The 14907-nt window shown below is 44.4% G+C and overlaps 1 protein-coding gene across 1 annotated transcript; it reads left to right on the top strand.

Annotated features, from left to right (window-relative positions):
• Positions 1-7806: 7806 nt before the first annotated feature.
• On the top strand, positions 7807-14569 carry LOC127314033 (cyclic nucleotide-gated ion channel 1). The gene is made up of 8 exons (XM_051344497.2): positions 7807-7958; positions 8668-8775; positions 9119-9653; positions 10009-10221; positions 11187-11476; positions 11566-11677; positions 12349-12585; positions 13586-14569. The coding sequence occupies exons 2-8, from the start codon at positions 8744-8746 to the stop codon at positions 14282-14284; spliced, it is 2118 nt and encodes a 705-aa protein (XP_051200457.1). The 5' UTR covers positions 7807-7958; positions 8668-8743; the 3' UTR covers positions 14285-14569.
• Positions 14570-14907: the final 338 nt, after the last annotated feature.

The raw sequence follows: 14907 nt of genomic DNA, 5'->3' as shown, positions 1-14907 counted from the left end.
GCGGTAGAATTCCGAGAGGAGAGATTGGTGAAGGAGATGAATCTAGGAGTGGGAGAGAGAGTGGGTAGCACTAGAATCTCACACACCAAATCCAATCATCCAACAAGGGTAGCCTTGATACAAAGGGGATGAAACCCTAGGGAGACAAAGCTCAAATCCATGTCTAAGCCTAAATCTTGTCTAAAGAGCTAAGGGGGTGACCTAGGTGCTTATATAGGCATACAAGGCAGCTTGGGTCGAACAGGTAAGTGGTGGACCGACTCGGGCCATCCCGGTCGAGTCGAACCCGTGCAATCCGGTTTGGGATCCGGTCAGACCGGGTGGTCCGGTCCTGGGTCCGGTCGACCGGGCGCCAACCGGGAACTTGCGAAGTTTCCGGTCGCCTTCCGGTACGAGGCAGGGAATCCGGTTGACCGGGCCTGGGACCGGATGACCCGGTTGTGGGTCCGGTCTGACCGGGTCCTGGACCGGCCAGTCTGGCCTCTTCCTCCCGCCTCTTCTTCCTCTTCCTTCTTCTCTCTTCCTTGCACCATGGGAGTTCCTTCTCTCTTGGTCCTTGTCGATGTCGGCACCTATAGACACAATGATGATAGGCATGAGGTAGCATACCATTCAAGTTGGTGTTGAGGTCGACCATAGAGAGGAAAGAGTTCACCTTGACATATATGGCGGGGGTTTGTGTTGTTGGTCCACTTGGGGGACTCCTTGGCCATGGTGTGGCGTCGACGATAGGCGGGGCTACATCATCTCCCCCCCTTGGGGAAGAGTTGCCCTTGACTCTTGTTCCTCCTCACCGACGGTGTAGTCCATGACGGTTGTCCCATGTTGTGGTAGAGGGATAAAGTCGCGGTCGAAGAAGAGCATGGGGAAAAACAACTTGCAAATAGAAAGCTTGTGGATGCCAATTTTGTGATCGGCGAACAAGAGGCTCTCAATCAAATACGAAGCATCAAGTCGTTTCTCCAAGAGGCATTTGGCAAAAATGGGAACCAAAAGAGTGTCGATGTATCCAAAATTTGGTGGGGCAAAAGTTTTTGCATGTAAAAGTTTGGTTTGTAAAGTGTCAAAAATGTGATGTGTAGCATTGTCCCACACAAATGGAACAATCAAAAGGCAAGTATCGGCGGCGAAATTTTGGGCAAAATTGTTATGTGCAATGGCAAAGAGATGGAAACTTCTAGCTTGGGAAAGTATGGTTGGCGTGAGCCAAGTATGGGTATCCTCAAGTGTCAAAGCGTCCATGTCAAATGCCAAAGATGAAATGAGAAATCCAAAGAAGAGCAACTTTATGAGTGGCATGTGGCACAAGATGCATAAGGTGTCTCTCACATGTATGACATGGTCCTTGAGATTCTCGGAGTGTATGATGATAACATCAAGACATACAACAACCATTGTGCCAACAAGATGTGTCAAGATATGTTGCATAAGAGGTAAAAGAGGTGACGAGGCATTGGTCCAAACCGGAAGCTCGACAAGACAAGCCGGAAACACACGAGGGCGAAGGCGTTTGGGAACATACCCTTTGGCGTGAATCCCATGGGTTGGATCATGTATCTCGTCCGTGTTGGGGTAGCTCTCAATTGCGCGTTTCGTGAGCTCATGCTCCGTAGCGGTGGAAGTTGTCATTCGGGTACCTATACACACAAAAGAGAAAACAAAAAGCGTGTGTGCATGGTAGAGGAACACATCATCCATCATGATGTTCCATGTCTTGTGCACATCACCATTAGTGTCAATCAAGATGGTATGAAATGCATGGCGATGGTGCATATGGCAAGAAGGTGCATTCATGGCATGTGGTAACTCATGATCATCAAAAAGTGAGAAGGCTATGGGGGCCATCTCGTGGACAATGAAATAAGCATTCTTGCATACCAAGCATAAGAAAGAGCAATTGTTCACAATCTTGGATGCAAGGATCATGGAATGGTGTAAACATTTGGGGCAAAGCATGTTCAACATGTTATCATTGTTGTCGACAACCCTATGTAAAGAGTAAGTGTTCATCAAGGGTGGCACAACACAAGTATTATCATAATGATTATCATGGCAAGCAAGCGGGGAAAACGTGAAACTCTCGTAGCATGGCATGGTCATGGTATCACAAGCAAGCAATTTCGCATGATCAACAATGTTATCAAGCAAAGTATCACATGGGAAAGTGAAAGTAGCATGTGACGTAGCAAATGTATCATCAAGGTCATGCATGCATTCATAAGTCATCATGTCCACTAGTGGGATCATGGCATCATCAACACCTATGTTGTTACCTTTGTAGGCCGACTCATTTGAGGTAGGTGTTGTGGAAGTAGGAGGATCCATGTGGCCGACATGTCCGTCTTGAAGCAAGCATGGTGAGATATCATCATCTTGATGCACCATGTACATCGTCTCCATGATCGGGAACTCGTCCTCCGTGGAACCTAGTGCAACATAAGAATACACAAACGAGGGAGAGGTTAATGTGTTAGCAAATGCGATCTCCTCCATGGACCTATCATCTACCTCGCTCCACTCACTTAGTGTATCACTCATGTCCTCCAAACGGAAGCACTCAAACTCACATATGGGGTGGGAGTCACTCAACTCACTATCACTCTCACTCAAGTGGGCTAGGTGGCTCTCATGCTCACATGGGATTGGTACCAACTCATCGATGAAGCATAGGGGAGTAGGCTCGACTTTCTCATCTCCATGCGCCTCCTTGGTTGAAGGGAGAATCCCATTCTCAACCATCTCAACTCCATCGCCTCCCAAGTCGTCCTCCATCGGTGGCGCCGTAGTGACGTGGAGAGCTAGGCTCGGATCCACATCATCCTTGCGATGGCCTTGGAGTTCTTCATCTTGAAGTGTGGGCGCCGTAGGTTTCTTGGTGGCTTGGGCTTGTAGCTCGTCGAAGTAGAGCGTCTTGGCGCTTGGCTTTGTGCATTGCCATGCCACGTGACCCTTGGCCTTGCACACCTCACATAGGAGATTGGGACATTCCCGTGGAGGGTGGCCTTGTTGCTTGCATTTGTAGCATCGGAGTCCATAGGCATGTGACGAGGTAGGGGCCATTGTGGTGGTGGCACAAGAGGGAGAAGTCGCCTTATGAGGAAGGTCCTCTTGATGTGCCCTCTCCATCCTTGGAGTGGTAGACACCCTATGATGGTGTTTGTCGTCTTCATGTCGAGGCTCTCGTCGTCGTGCTTCATCACCATGTCTTGATGATTGTCGTCGAAGATCCTTGGGGGATGTTGGTCGATGGTGATCATGAAGTGGCTTGTGGCGGCGAAGCTCATGTGGTGACGTATGCCGATGTAGACCATGAGGTGGTAGTGGTCGACGACTATCATGAGATGGTGTGAGTCGATGACGGTCCTTGCCATGCCTAGATGATGGCTCATGCGACTTGGCATATTGCTTGGGGCGCCTTGTGGAGCTTGTAGAAGAATGTCGATGACGATCATGTTGGGGACGCCCTTGAAGCTCCATATGATGTCCTTGATGTCGATGATCTTGTGCATAAGCACTCTCATGGTGGCGCCTTATGGAGCTCGGAGAAGTGTGTCGATGGCGATCATGTTGGGGACGCTCTTGATGCTCCATATGATGGTGCCATCGTGGGGGTCCTCTATCTTCATATGTAGCTCCATTGGCGACATTGGTGTACTTGGGAGCATCGTCTTTTCTCATTGTGGAGCGTAGGTGAGGCTCCGCCATGGTGTCGATGCCGTACTCGTGGTGTTGCTCCACCATGTCGTCGATGTCGTACTCGTGGCATTGCTCCACCATGTCGTCCATGAGTGGTGAGCCATTGTCGATGTAGAGCTCGTCGATGTCGTCCTCAAGGTGGTGCTCCACCATGTCATCCATGCTTGAGGAGCCATTGTCGATGTAGAGCTCCTCGATGTCGGTCATGTCGGTGACGCTCGTGGAGCCATAGTCGGTGTCGAGCTCCACATGTTCCTCCACATCCGCGGTGCTTGAGGAGGTATCCTCCTCGAAGTGCTCCGTGTACTCCTCCATATCTTCTTTGTCGCTATACATGTTAGCATGACAAGATCTATATGGTGTATGTTAGTGGAAGAACACTACCCCGCAACCTTACTGTGGTATGACAAGATTGGGGTGATCCAACAAAACCGAGAATTAGAACAATTGTATCGGGTACTCACACAAAAGCACACGCAAAAGCTAGCAAATATGGTGTTAGGTGAGTATGGTGGAAAGCCAAAAGACGAAATCCAAGATCAAGTGTATTGTCAAGAGTGGGTGAAATCCAAAAATTCAAATGTCAAAGCAATGATCACTATAAACACGGAAAAGATGTGGAACGCACACACGAGATGAACGGGGTTAGTGCGACCAAGGAATGAGCGGAAAAGTGTAATAAACCCTTGAAAGGGTGCTCGGTGTCACACTAACACAAGAAGAGATCAAAGCTTTGGTTGCAAATGAAGAGACAACAAGATTCACACGCGGCCTCTCTTCTCTTATCTCTCTTTTGCTTAAAAGCTTTTTTTTTCTCTTTTGTATATTGTGGCACTTGCACTCTTTTGTATCTATGGTGGCACTTTGTACACTTTTGTATGTATGATGGCACTTGCACTCTTTTTGTGCTTTTCTTTCTTTTTCACGCTCTATGTTAGCGTTAGCTCACTTTTGCTATTTTGCCACACGAGTTTTGCTTAGAAGCTTGACTCCACACTACACACACACCTCACAATCGGGGCCACGTGCAATGTCTCGCAACACTCAATAAGCAATGCTCGATAGGATAGATCGCAAAAGAAGAGGGGTTACAAGGGGAATGCAAGTTATACCTAAGATGTTAGGCGGTGATGAACACACAACTTGCGATGAAGGTGGTGGTGTCAAGAGTACGGTTGCAAGTCCGGGGTGCTGAGGATGTCGTCGCTTGCTTCGTAGCTGCGGATTAGTTGTACAAACAAGGCACTCAAACCGGAACAAGCAAACACAAGTTAGCGGAAGAAATGGGTCAAAGTAGCTTGGCGGCGGTGGCGGTGGTAAGCCGGTGGTGGGTGGTGTCGATGCCCTTGCGGTTGCGGCGGAGGTTATGGGGCCGCGGTGATGTTTCCCGGTGGTTTGGGGAGGGTGGCGGTGCTTGCCGACGGCGGAGAGGGTGGCGGTGGTTGGCGGAGGTGGTGGTGGAGGTGGCGCCCGTTTGGCGCCCGGTTGACCAGGCCCTGGACCGGCCTGCCCGGTCTACAGCCCGGTTGACCGGGTTACAGCAGTTGGCGCCGGTTGGCGCCCGATGCGCGCCGGTTGACCGGCCCTGGCGCCGAGCTGTCAGTCCATCGGCCCGGTTGGCGCCCGGTCGACCGGATTTCGCGGGGCACAGTTTTTCTCTCTCCTGTTCTTGAGCGAAATCAAGCCAAATCGACCAAAACGAAGGGAAATGATGGAATTGGGGGCTAAAAGTTGGGGAGATAGTAGATCAAACACTCCAACACCAAATCAATGGACCAAAACCACTCAAAACGCAACCAAATCGCAGATCGGTCAAGAGGCAATTTAGGGCTATTTTTTGGGGATTTTTGGGGAAAATTTTTCAGAGATGAAATTGGGTGGGTGGGGGGTCAAATCCGCGAAAACCAAAGGCTGCTGATACCATATGATGAGGTCTAAGACCCCATTTGTGGCCCGATCTTGCGGTTGGCCCGAAATCCAAAGGAGGAAGAGAGGGAGAGCGCGAAGAACACGATGAACACGAAGAACACGATGAACTCACGCACGCACACCAACCCGATACAATCGATACTTACCCCGTGGCTCGATGGACCACGCCAATAGAATCCACCCGGAAGAGACGCGCGGTAGAATTCCGAGAGGAGAAATTGGTGAAGGAGATGAATCTAGGAGTGGGAGAGAGAGTGGGTAGCACTAGAATCTCACACACCAAATCCAATCATCCAACAAGGGTAGCCTTGATGCAAAGGGGATGAAACCCTAGGGAGACAAAGCTCAAATCCATGTCTAAGCCTAAATCTTGTCTAAAGAGCTAAGGGGGTGACCTAGGTGCTTATATAGGCATACAAGGCAGCTTGGGTCGAACAGGTAAGTGGTGGACCGACTCGGGCCGTCCCGGTCGAGTCGAACCCGTGCAATCCGGTTTGGGATCCGGTCAGACCGGGCCTGTGACCGGGTGGTCCGGTCCTGGGTCCGGTCGACCGGGCGCCAACGGGGAACTTGCGAAGTTTCCGGTCGCCTTCCGGTACGAGGCAGGGAATCCGGTTGACCGGGCCTGGGACCGGATGACCCGGTTGTGGGTCCGGTCTGACCGGGTCCTGGACCGGCCAGTCTGGCCTCTTCCTCCCGCCTCTTCTTCCTCTTCCTTCTTCTCTCTTCCTTGCACCATGGGAGTTCCTTCTCTCTTGGTCCTTGTCGATGTCGGCACCTATAGACACAATGATGATAGGCATGAGGTAGCATACCATTCAAGTTGGTGTTGAGGTCGACCATAGAGAGGAAAGAGTTCACCTTGACATATATGGCGGGGGTTTGTGTTGTTGGTCCACTTGGGGGACTCCTTGGCCATGGTGTGGCGTCGACGATAGGCGGGGCTACATCAGTTAGTGTGCTCGTTTTCATTTCCTAGAAGAACAATGAGATTGCACTGGTTATCAAATAAAATAAATAGCCTTAGAGCAAAGGTTCCACCCATAGCTTTGTACACACGTGGTGCTTTATAAGATTAATTATCAATGGTAATTTCATATGCATTCTTTGTAAAAGATATAAGTGGGCGATGCATTTTTTTGACTGAAGTTTCTCTTGGCCATGTCCATCCCGTGGGGTTGCCCTCAATTATTAAGGTTTACACATAACCAACACATTCCATGACGTGGTTGTTTCTTCCCATGTACTTGAATTCAACTACTGTACTACCCTTATTGTTACTAGGTTCAACATTACCTTCCTCTCTCTCCTCCCCGCTCGTGTCTCTTCCTTGTATCGATCTTCTGTTTCTTGGGTACAACGAGTCACGGGATTGAGAGATAGAGAATAAACAAATATCTGCACAAACATTTAAAGATCACAATTATATTGAGAATTCCATCTTCGTGCACACATGGTGCCCTGAGCCTAGGCCTTATCCATAGCCTAAAGAGACTACTCACACGCGATTAGATTACAAATAGATTGCATTGTATAGAGAATTGCTTGAAGATGAATGCTTGATAGTCTTACAACACCACAATCGCCATGGAATCAAAATTACAAGTAGTACTATGGCTATATTCGGTGTGATGATTTAGAAGTTATCTCTCTCATGGCAGATGTACCCTTTCTTTTATATGATGCAGAGGACAAGAATAGGGTTTCAGGACGCTACTGTTGTGAACTAGACTTACGTCTTCTAAAAAAGTCACTAAAGATGATGCCACTAAGGTGGTAGCGGTGGGCCGGTGGGTACAACTGCAATTGTAGTCCCTCCATTCCAATGAATAAGGTCCTGGTGTTCCATGTTTTTTACTTTAACTAAAAATTATTTTAAATATATAGAGATTGTTGCTATAATATTTACACCATTGAAAAATGTTTTTCACTATAAATCCAGCGACACTAATTGGCATACAATATGATTAGCTAAACGTGTTGTTTTATATATTCTGCAAGGAATGCAGGATCTCCATCATTATCAGGTGCAATAACAAAATAACCTAACGTCTAATCTGGTGTAACAATTAAGAATTCCAGAGTGGGCCGGCGTAGGCCGGTCGGTCCACGGCGTAGACGAGACCCGTCGTCGTTGTGGAGTCCACCACGAGTGTCCACACCCACCCACTTTCTTTCCTCTCCTTCCTCCTCCGCTCCAGTCCACCACCTCCACCACAATGCCGCATGACCGCCAAGGCCCCGTCAATGCTTCCCCAACTGCTCCACCCCACCACCAGTCTCCTCCCCGCCTAACACGCGCAAGGAGAGGAAAACCCCTCCTCAAACCCTAGGTAAAGCTTCCGCTTCCTCTGCTCCAACCTACTGCACTTCTGCTCCGTTTTAAGTTTCTGTATTAGTCTGATTTTGCGCTCGCTTACCTATGGCCTCTGGGCGCGTGATTTTGCGGCGGGGTTGGTGGGCTAGCTCTGTAGACTGCCGTGGGGAGATTATGATCGTACTGTATGTAGCCTGTCTAGTGCGTGCGATTTTTCTGTAGGCACTCTGTTTGTTTGTTTGTAAATTTTATTAATTGTCTACATGGCCAATTGTTTAGTTCTTGCATGCCTTTCTTTGGTACTTCTTTTGCGGATGGCCACGGAGATGTAGCGATGTTGGAAAAACTTTGGTATGAGCGCTCGCTGTCTATTTGCCTTTATCAGACTGGCTCAGTTGTACCACCTAGTGTTTACTGTTATCCTGGTGGAAAATTTTAACAACCTACTGTATTATTTTGACGGTTATCACTTTTAAAGTATACCAAGGGAACTCCCCGCAAAAAAAAGTATACCAAGGGAACTCATAATTGTCTACATTTTACCCATCATTTTCTTGTTTCTACTCATGGAGGCCTCAGAACCACCGTGTTTCTCTTCTCATCTATTATAGCCCGGTTGACAATATTTAAGCTGTCTCACTGGACATTTCTGTCAGATGTACTATGGGATTCTTGGTACAGAAAGTTATTGTTTGCTGCTCTTACTTACGCTTGATAATCATCAGGGAACTCGATGTATGCAATTTCCACACCTTGAAGAACTGATCTATCCTCCAGCAGCTAACTGTTGGCCTGGTGGAGATGATGATGGAAAGAGAGGACAAATATGTTAGGTCAGCTTCTTACACACCCTGTTGTTTGAGATAATTTCTAGAGAACAATGGTTTGTCAAATTTGCAGCCTTCAACTAGTTGTTTTAGTACGTTGGCAGCGCAACACATGTGAATGCTAGTGGGATAGTTCCTTCAGTGAAAAATGAGGGTACATGGAACTTTGGTGCCTCTACTTTGATCACACAATATTATGACCAGTCTCTCTACCTCAAAATCAGTCAATGAAGTCCTCTTCCCCTAAAGCAGTGCAATTTCGTTTGGTTTTATGGGAACAATGAAGCATTGGTGAAAATTCCATGTTATATGGGTTCTGATTGTTCTGTTTGCTTCATGATATACGCAGATTTGAGGACTGTAGATCACCTGAGCCATCTGTTAACTCGGAGAACATAGTTTCACCACGAGGACATAATGAACCTAGATCACTTAAAGAAAGAACTGATGGAGTATTTGCATTCCTTCGAAACTTTTTCCATTCTGAAACCTTAAAGAGTTCAATGCCGGATGACAGAAAGTCCAGGCCAAACATTCTTCACCCTCAAGGACCATTTCTGCAAAGATGGAACAAGATATTCGTGTTATCATGTATTTTTGCAGTTTCTGTGGACCCATTGTTCCTCTATATCCCAGTTATCAATGATCAAAATTATTGCTGGTATTTGGATAGGAAATTGGAAATCACAGCAAGTGTCCTACGCTCTGTGACAGATATATTCTATATACTCCATATGGTATTTCAGTTTTGGACAGGCTTTATCACATCTTCCTCTACAACTTTTGGTAGGGGTGTACTGGTTGGGGACAAATATGCTATAGCCAAGCGGTATTTGTCAACATATTTTTGGATTGATGTCTGTGCTGTCTTACCCATCCCTCAGGTACTATGCTATTTAGCTGATTAGGCTTAGGATGGAGCATTTGTTCACATCATAGCAAATGCTTTTTTGGATAGATCCTATGCTTTTCTATTTTAGCAATTTTATCCATTACCTCTGGTTGCCCTTGCATGAGAACTATGTCAAAATTGTGGTCCATCTATTTCAAGAGTTATATTGCGTAAAAACAAATTTTGCCTTTTTCAGTTTATATTGTTGCCTTGTACTAATTCTTACATTGGAATATTGATTGATGCAAAATATAGACAAAGAACGATGCTATCATTCTGGTTGGGTATTTTTCTGTAATTTGTAGTTCTGATAGTGCAGTAACTAATCTTGACCATCTTTTGTTCAGGTCGTCATTTTGGTCGTGCTACGTAATCTTCAAACCTCTGAGTTCATGAAAGCCAAAAACATCTTGTTGCTTATAGTTATATGCCAATATGTGCCTCGGCTAATCCGAATACGACCATTGTATCTTCAAATCACCAGATCTGCTGGGATAATTACAGAGACAGCATGGGCTGGTGCTGCTTTCAACCTCATAAATTACATGCTTGCTAGCCATGTAAGTGCCATGTTCATAAATTTCTGTATTGTGAATAATGTAAGTCAGTCATCCTTTTTTGCAATAACTCTGAAGTCAGCAGTCATGTGTGGTAAGAGATTAGAGATCCTAGATTAAAAAGTATGTGCAAAAGTTTGGCATGGATTATTTGTGATACTTTGTCGATTGCGATACAGTACCAAAATAGCGACAATAAATAATCATGGTGAAAATGAAAACCATATTTGGCAAAGTTAGCTGCAAATTCTGTAGGCACAATCTCAAGAAAGTAGAATGGATTATCAATCTTCACAACCCTCACACCTTTTAGGGCTCTTGGGCAAAGTTACCAATTCTGTTCTGGGCACCATTCCGGTTTGTGCCTGTATAGGACCATTCCAAGCTTTCAACCCTTTCTGGATTTTTTTTTTTCCGAAAAGGAAGGCAAACTCCTGGGGTATCCTCGGATACAGACAACCATAATATTATAATATATATATATATATTATAATAACATATGTGTATTTATGTTACAGTTCTGTTGTAACATGCCCCTGGTGAGCTATCGTCCACGTCGAGATATATTCTACCACATATATATCAATTCCTGATAGTCTTGCTAAGAGATATTGTTACAATGCTTTCCACATTTTCATAGTGTATGTCAATTTCTTCTAATACTATTGTTAAATTCATCATATAAAATTCTTATGTATACAGAGTATCATATTTTCTTATTTTTCAATTATTATTATTATTATTATTATTATTATTATTATTATTATCAATGTTAAAAGATTCAAGTTTGTATATTCTAGCTCATGTTAGTATCTGAAGTGACAACTGCTTGTAAGTAAAGGTACTATGTAGGCTGATTTGTATGTCATCATCTAGATCTATCTTCAGCACGATGGACTAATTTTAGAAGTGCAATGCAATTAAGCCTTGGTGGCTACATGTTTATGGGTAATCTTTAATACCTGCAGGTTCTTGGAGCGGTTTGGTACTTGCTTTCTATTCAACGCAAAGATGCTTGCTGGAGACAGCAATGTGGTCAAACTCCAGACTGTAAACTTGCATATTTGTACTGTGGAAATGGTGATATAAACATAGGAAATGCTTTCTTACAACATGTTTGCATTCCAAGTAACTCCACGACCAATCTTCCAGACCCGCTCCTTGGAATTTATGCACCAGCCATAGCAAATGTTTCACAATCAAAAAACTTTTTTGCGAAATTACTCTATTGTGTTTGGTGGGGTCTGCAAAATCTCAGGTTTTCCCTAAAGATAACTACAGCGCATCTATGTGTTTATAGATTGTAATAATTAGTCACTTACATTTCTCTTGATCTATTTAATGCAGCTCTCTTGGCCAAAACCTGAAAACAAGCACGCAGGCATGGGAAAACATGTTTGCAGTTTTTGTCTCAATATCCGGCTTAGTTCTTTTTTCACTTCTTATTGGTAATGTGCAGGTAATAATATTTATCACTGATAGCTAGGAATATTATAAATTTATAATTCATTTTCCTCCATTTTAATTCAGAATTTGTAGATATCATGGAAAAATAAATTAATATCATATTTGACGTTACTCCATCAATAAAAGTCGCATTGGAACCAGAAACATGATAATGCGTTATTGTTTTTGAACTTCTGATATCTTCACAATCATTTGGAGATCTTAAATGCTAGACTGGTGCTAAAATATATTCCACGCTAGAAGAAAATGATAATGATTGAATTACATGTAGCAAAAAAAACTGTATTTATAATTGAATTCCATAAAACCCCAAAACTGTCCAACTTATCTTGAGTAAGATGGGTGCATGTTCTTGCGCTACCGGATGTGACTTGTGAGTACTACCTCCACAGAACTATGCGACGTGACATGCCATTATGACTTTATGAGTTAAAACAGTATAGTATTGCTGCAAAATGGTTCGATCTAAGTAGAACAAATGGTTACTTTCTTAAATTGTGGAACACATAATACAAAACAATGTTTCAAATTCTCCCTGATAATGATATAGAAATACAAATTATGGTGTTCTTTGCTGACATGTGACTCTGTGCTATTTGGGTAGCTAACTCATGCGCGAAGCCCCTAACTGTTTTCTTTTGTATTTTTCTGCGTGTTTTATAGACCTATTTGCAGTCAGCCTCTCTGAGAATAGAAGAAACGAGAGTGAAAAGCCGCGACACAGATCAATGGATGTCATATCGACATCTTCCTGGGAACCTCAAGGAGCGAATACGGCGTTATGAACAATATAGATGGCAAGAAACAAGTGGGGTTGATGAAGAGCACCTCCTGGTGAACCTCCCCAAGGATCTTAGGAGGGATATAAAACGACATCTTTGTTTATCACTTCTTATGAGGGTATGTTCTTACAACATACAAGTTTCTGTTATAGAGTAACTTCCTGTGCTGGCTATGAACACTAATGTTGGTCTCTGATCTGAGAAGTTTTGGAAAAATCAGTTAGTCAAGCAAACAGTCGAACTATTTACACCCGGTAATAAAGCCATGTATAATCTATATTGCACCCTGTTGCGCTTGCCTTTTGCCAAACAAGCGTATCGCTTGACCAGTAATCGTTATTGCTGGCTTGAGCCAGTTTAAGAAAATCATCTGGTCAAATGAACAGTTGAGCTATTTTGAAACCATATATTCTGAGTTATGACCTATGAATGATTCTTATTTGTTCCTGTTCGGTTTGCCTTTTTTTTGTAGGTGTCTTTCATGAGTAGGTTATTTGAAAATTCGAAAATAACTCAGTAAGCGAAGTCACAAGTAGATAACTAGTTTAAGTTAAGAATACATTGCATGTTCCCTGACAACTGCCGAGTATTTACTACTCCTACTACTGATAGACTACTGTCTGTCTGTAGACTACTGGGAGGAATTTTCTTTAAGTACTGTTTATTATATAACCTCCTCACACCTTGTTTACATGCTGAAAATTTGTGATATTTTCTTCCAGAAAATTTGGCTGTTGGAGGGCCATAATTATGAATATAACATAGTAGAAGGACTTTAGTGGCATGTACCATCCCTAGGTCCACAGTTCTGGAAAGATACTATGTTTTTCGTCCATGTACCAATGACCGCTGTCTGGGCGAGTGAGAAAAAAGTCCAGAATGGAAAATTTATCCCTGACCTATTTGTCACTTCTGGTTTCTTCTTACTCTTTGGAACTTGCCGAGTGCTTTGCAAGTTACATGTTACGCTGACTTCCCTTGCTCAGGCAGAGGTGGTCTGCTATGAACACCACCATAGTCTCTCTCTCTCCCCCTCCCGTCAGTAGTCAGGACTCATTGCAGATGATGTACAACCCTTAATGTGTTCACGTTGCTGGTTATTTTTTTTTCCTTTTCAGGTTCCAATGTTTGAAAAAATGGACGATCAGCTCCTGAATGCCTTGTGCGACCGACTAAAGCCTGTTTTATACACAGAGGGTGGGTGCATTGTTCGTGAAGGGGATCCAGTAAATGAAATGTTCTTCATCATGAGAGGAAACCTCATGAGTATGACGACAAATGGTGGAAAAACTGGCTTCTTCAACTCTGATGTTCTGGAAGGCGGAGACTTCTGTGGTGAGGAGCTTCTTACCTGGGCTCTTGATCCCAACTCAACATCCAGTCTCCCCAGCTCAACCAGGACAGTGAAGCCGATGTCTGAAGTTGAAGGTTTTGCTTTGATCTCTGAAGACTTGAAGTTTGTGGCCACTCAGTTCCGACGACTCCACAGCAAACAGCTCCGGCACACGTTTAGGTTCTATTCACAGCAGTGGAGAACCTGGGCTGCTTGTTTTATACAAGCAGCTTGGCACAGGCACTGCAGGAAGAAGATTGAGGATTCTTTACGCGAGAAGGAGGAGCGGTTGCAACTTGCGATTGTGAATGATGGCTCTACTTCGCTCGGCTTCGGTGCAGCGATATATGCTTCACGTTTCGCTCGCAACATGATGCGGATCCTGAGGAGGAATTCCACCCGAAAGGCCCGGCTGCAGGAAAGAGTGCCTGCAAGGCTGTTACAGAAGCCAGCAGAACCCAACTTTTCAGCAGAAGAGCAATAGTTTTACCGAGTCGCCACTTGCGAACGTGGATAACTTGATGATGCCCATTTTTTCTGCACGATTTGTGCGGTTGTACTCACTGATGTGGCCTGAAATTTTCATTGGCTGTTCGAAGACGAGGTGGGAAATCCCAATAGCATAATAATTGAATGGTGTACCCTGCTACTTGGTTTAGATATAACAGTAGGCGTGTTTGTATATATTCTGTAAAGGTAATACTGTAATAGGTGTGGGCTCGATTATTAACCTGATTTTATATAAGTATACATATGAATTATATGTGTATAGTGAGTATTCTGTTTCGTGTTCCCATACAATAGTAACACATAGTCCCAACATATGTGACACCTTGGTATATTGGCTTAAATGTCCTGGTTTTACCTCATTATTTTCATGAAAAACGTGTTACAGCCTGATCCATTTTTGTTCAGTTTATGGCATGCTCTGCAAGTTTAAAGTTGTTGTGCTTTGCATAATTTTGGGTCTGAACCTTCTGCATTGCAAGAGAGGAATCACTCTTTGTTGTCGAACATTTCACCAACGCCCTATCTGTTGCATTTTGCAGTGGATATTTAGAAGATTGCGTCTACTGGTGTACCTTTGTAGGTTGGCCAATTAGCATG

This window comes from Lolium perenne, chromosome 7, assembly GCF_019359855.2.
Source record: "Lolium perenne isolate Kyuss_39 chromosome 7, Kyuss_2.0, whole genome shotgun sequence".
Taxonomy (NCBI): domain Eukaryota; kingdom Viridiplantae; phylum Streptophyta; class Magnoliopsida; order Poales; family Poaceae; genus Lolium; species Lolium perenne.
This window is presented reverse-complemented; position numbering and strand designations above follow the sequence as displayed.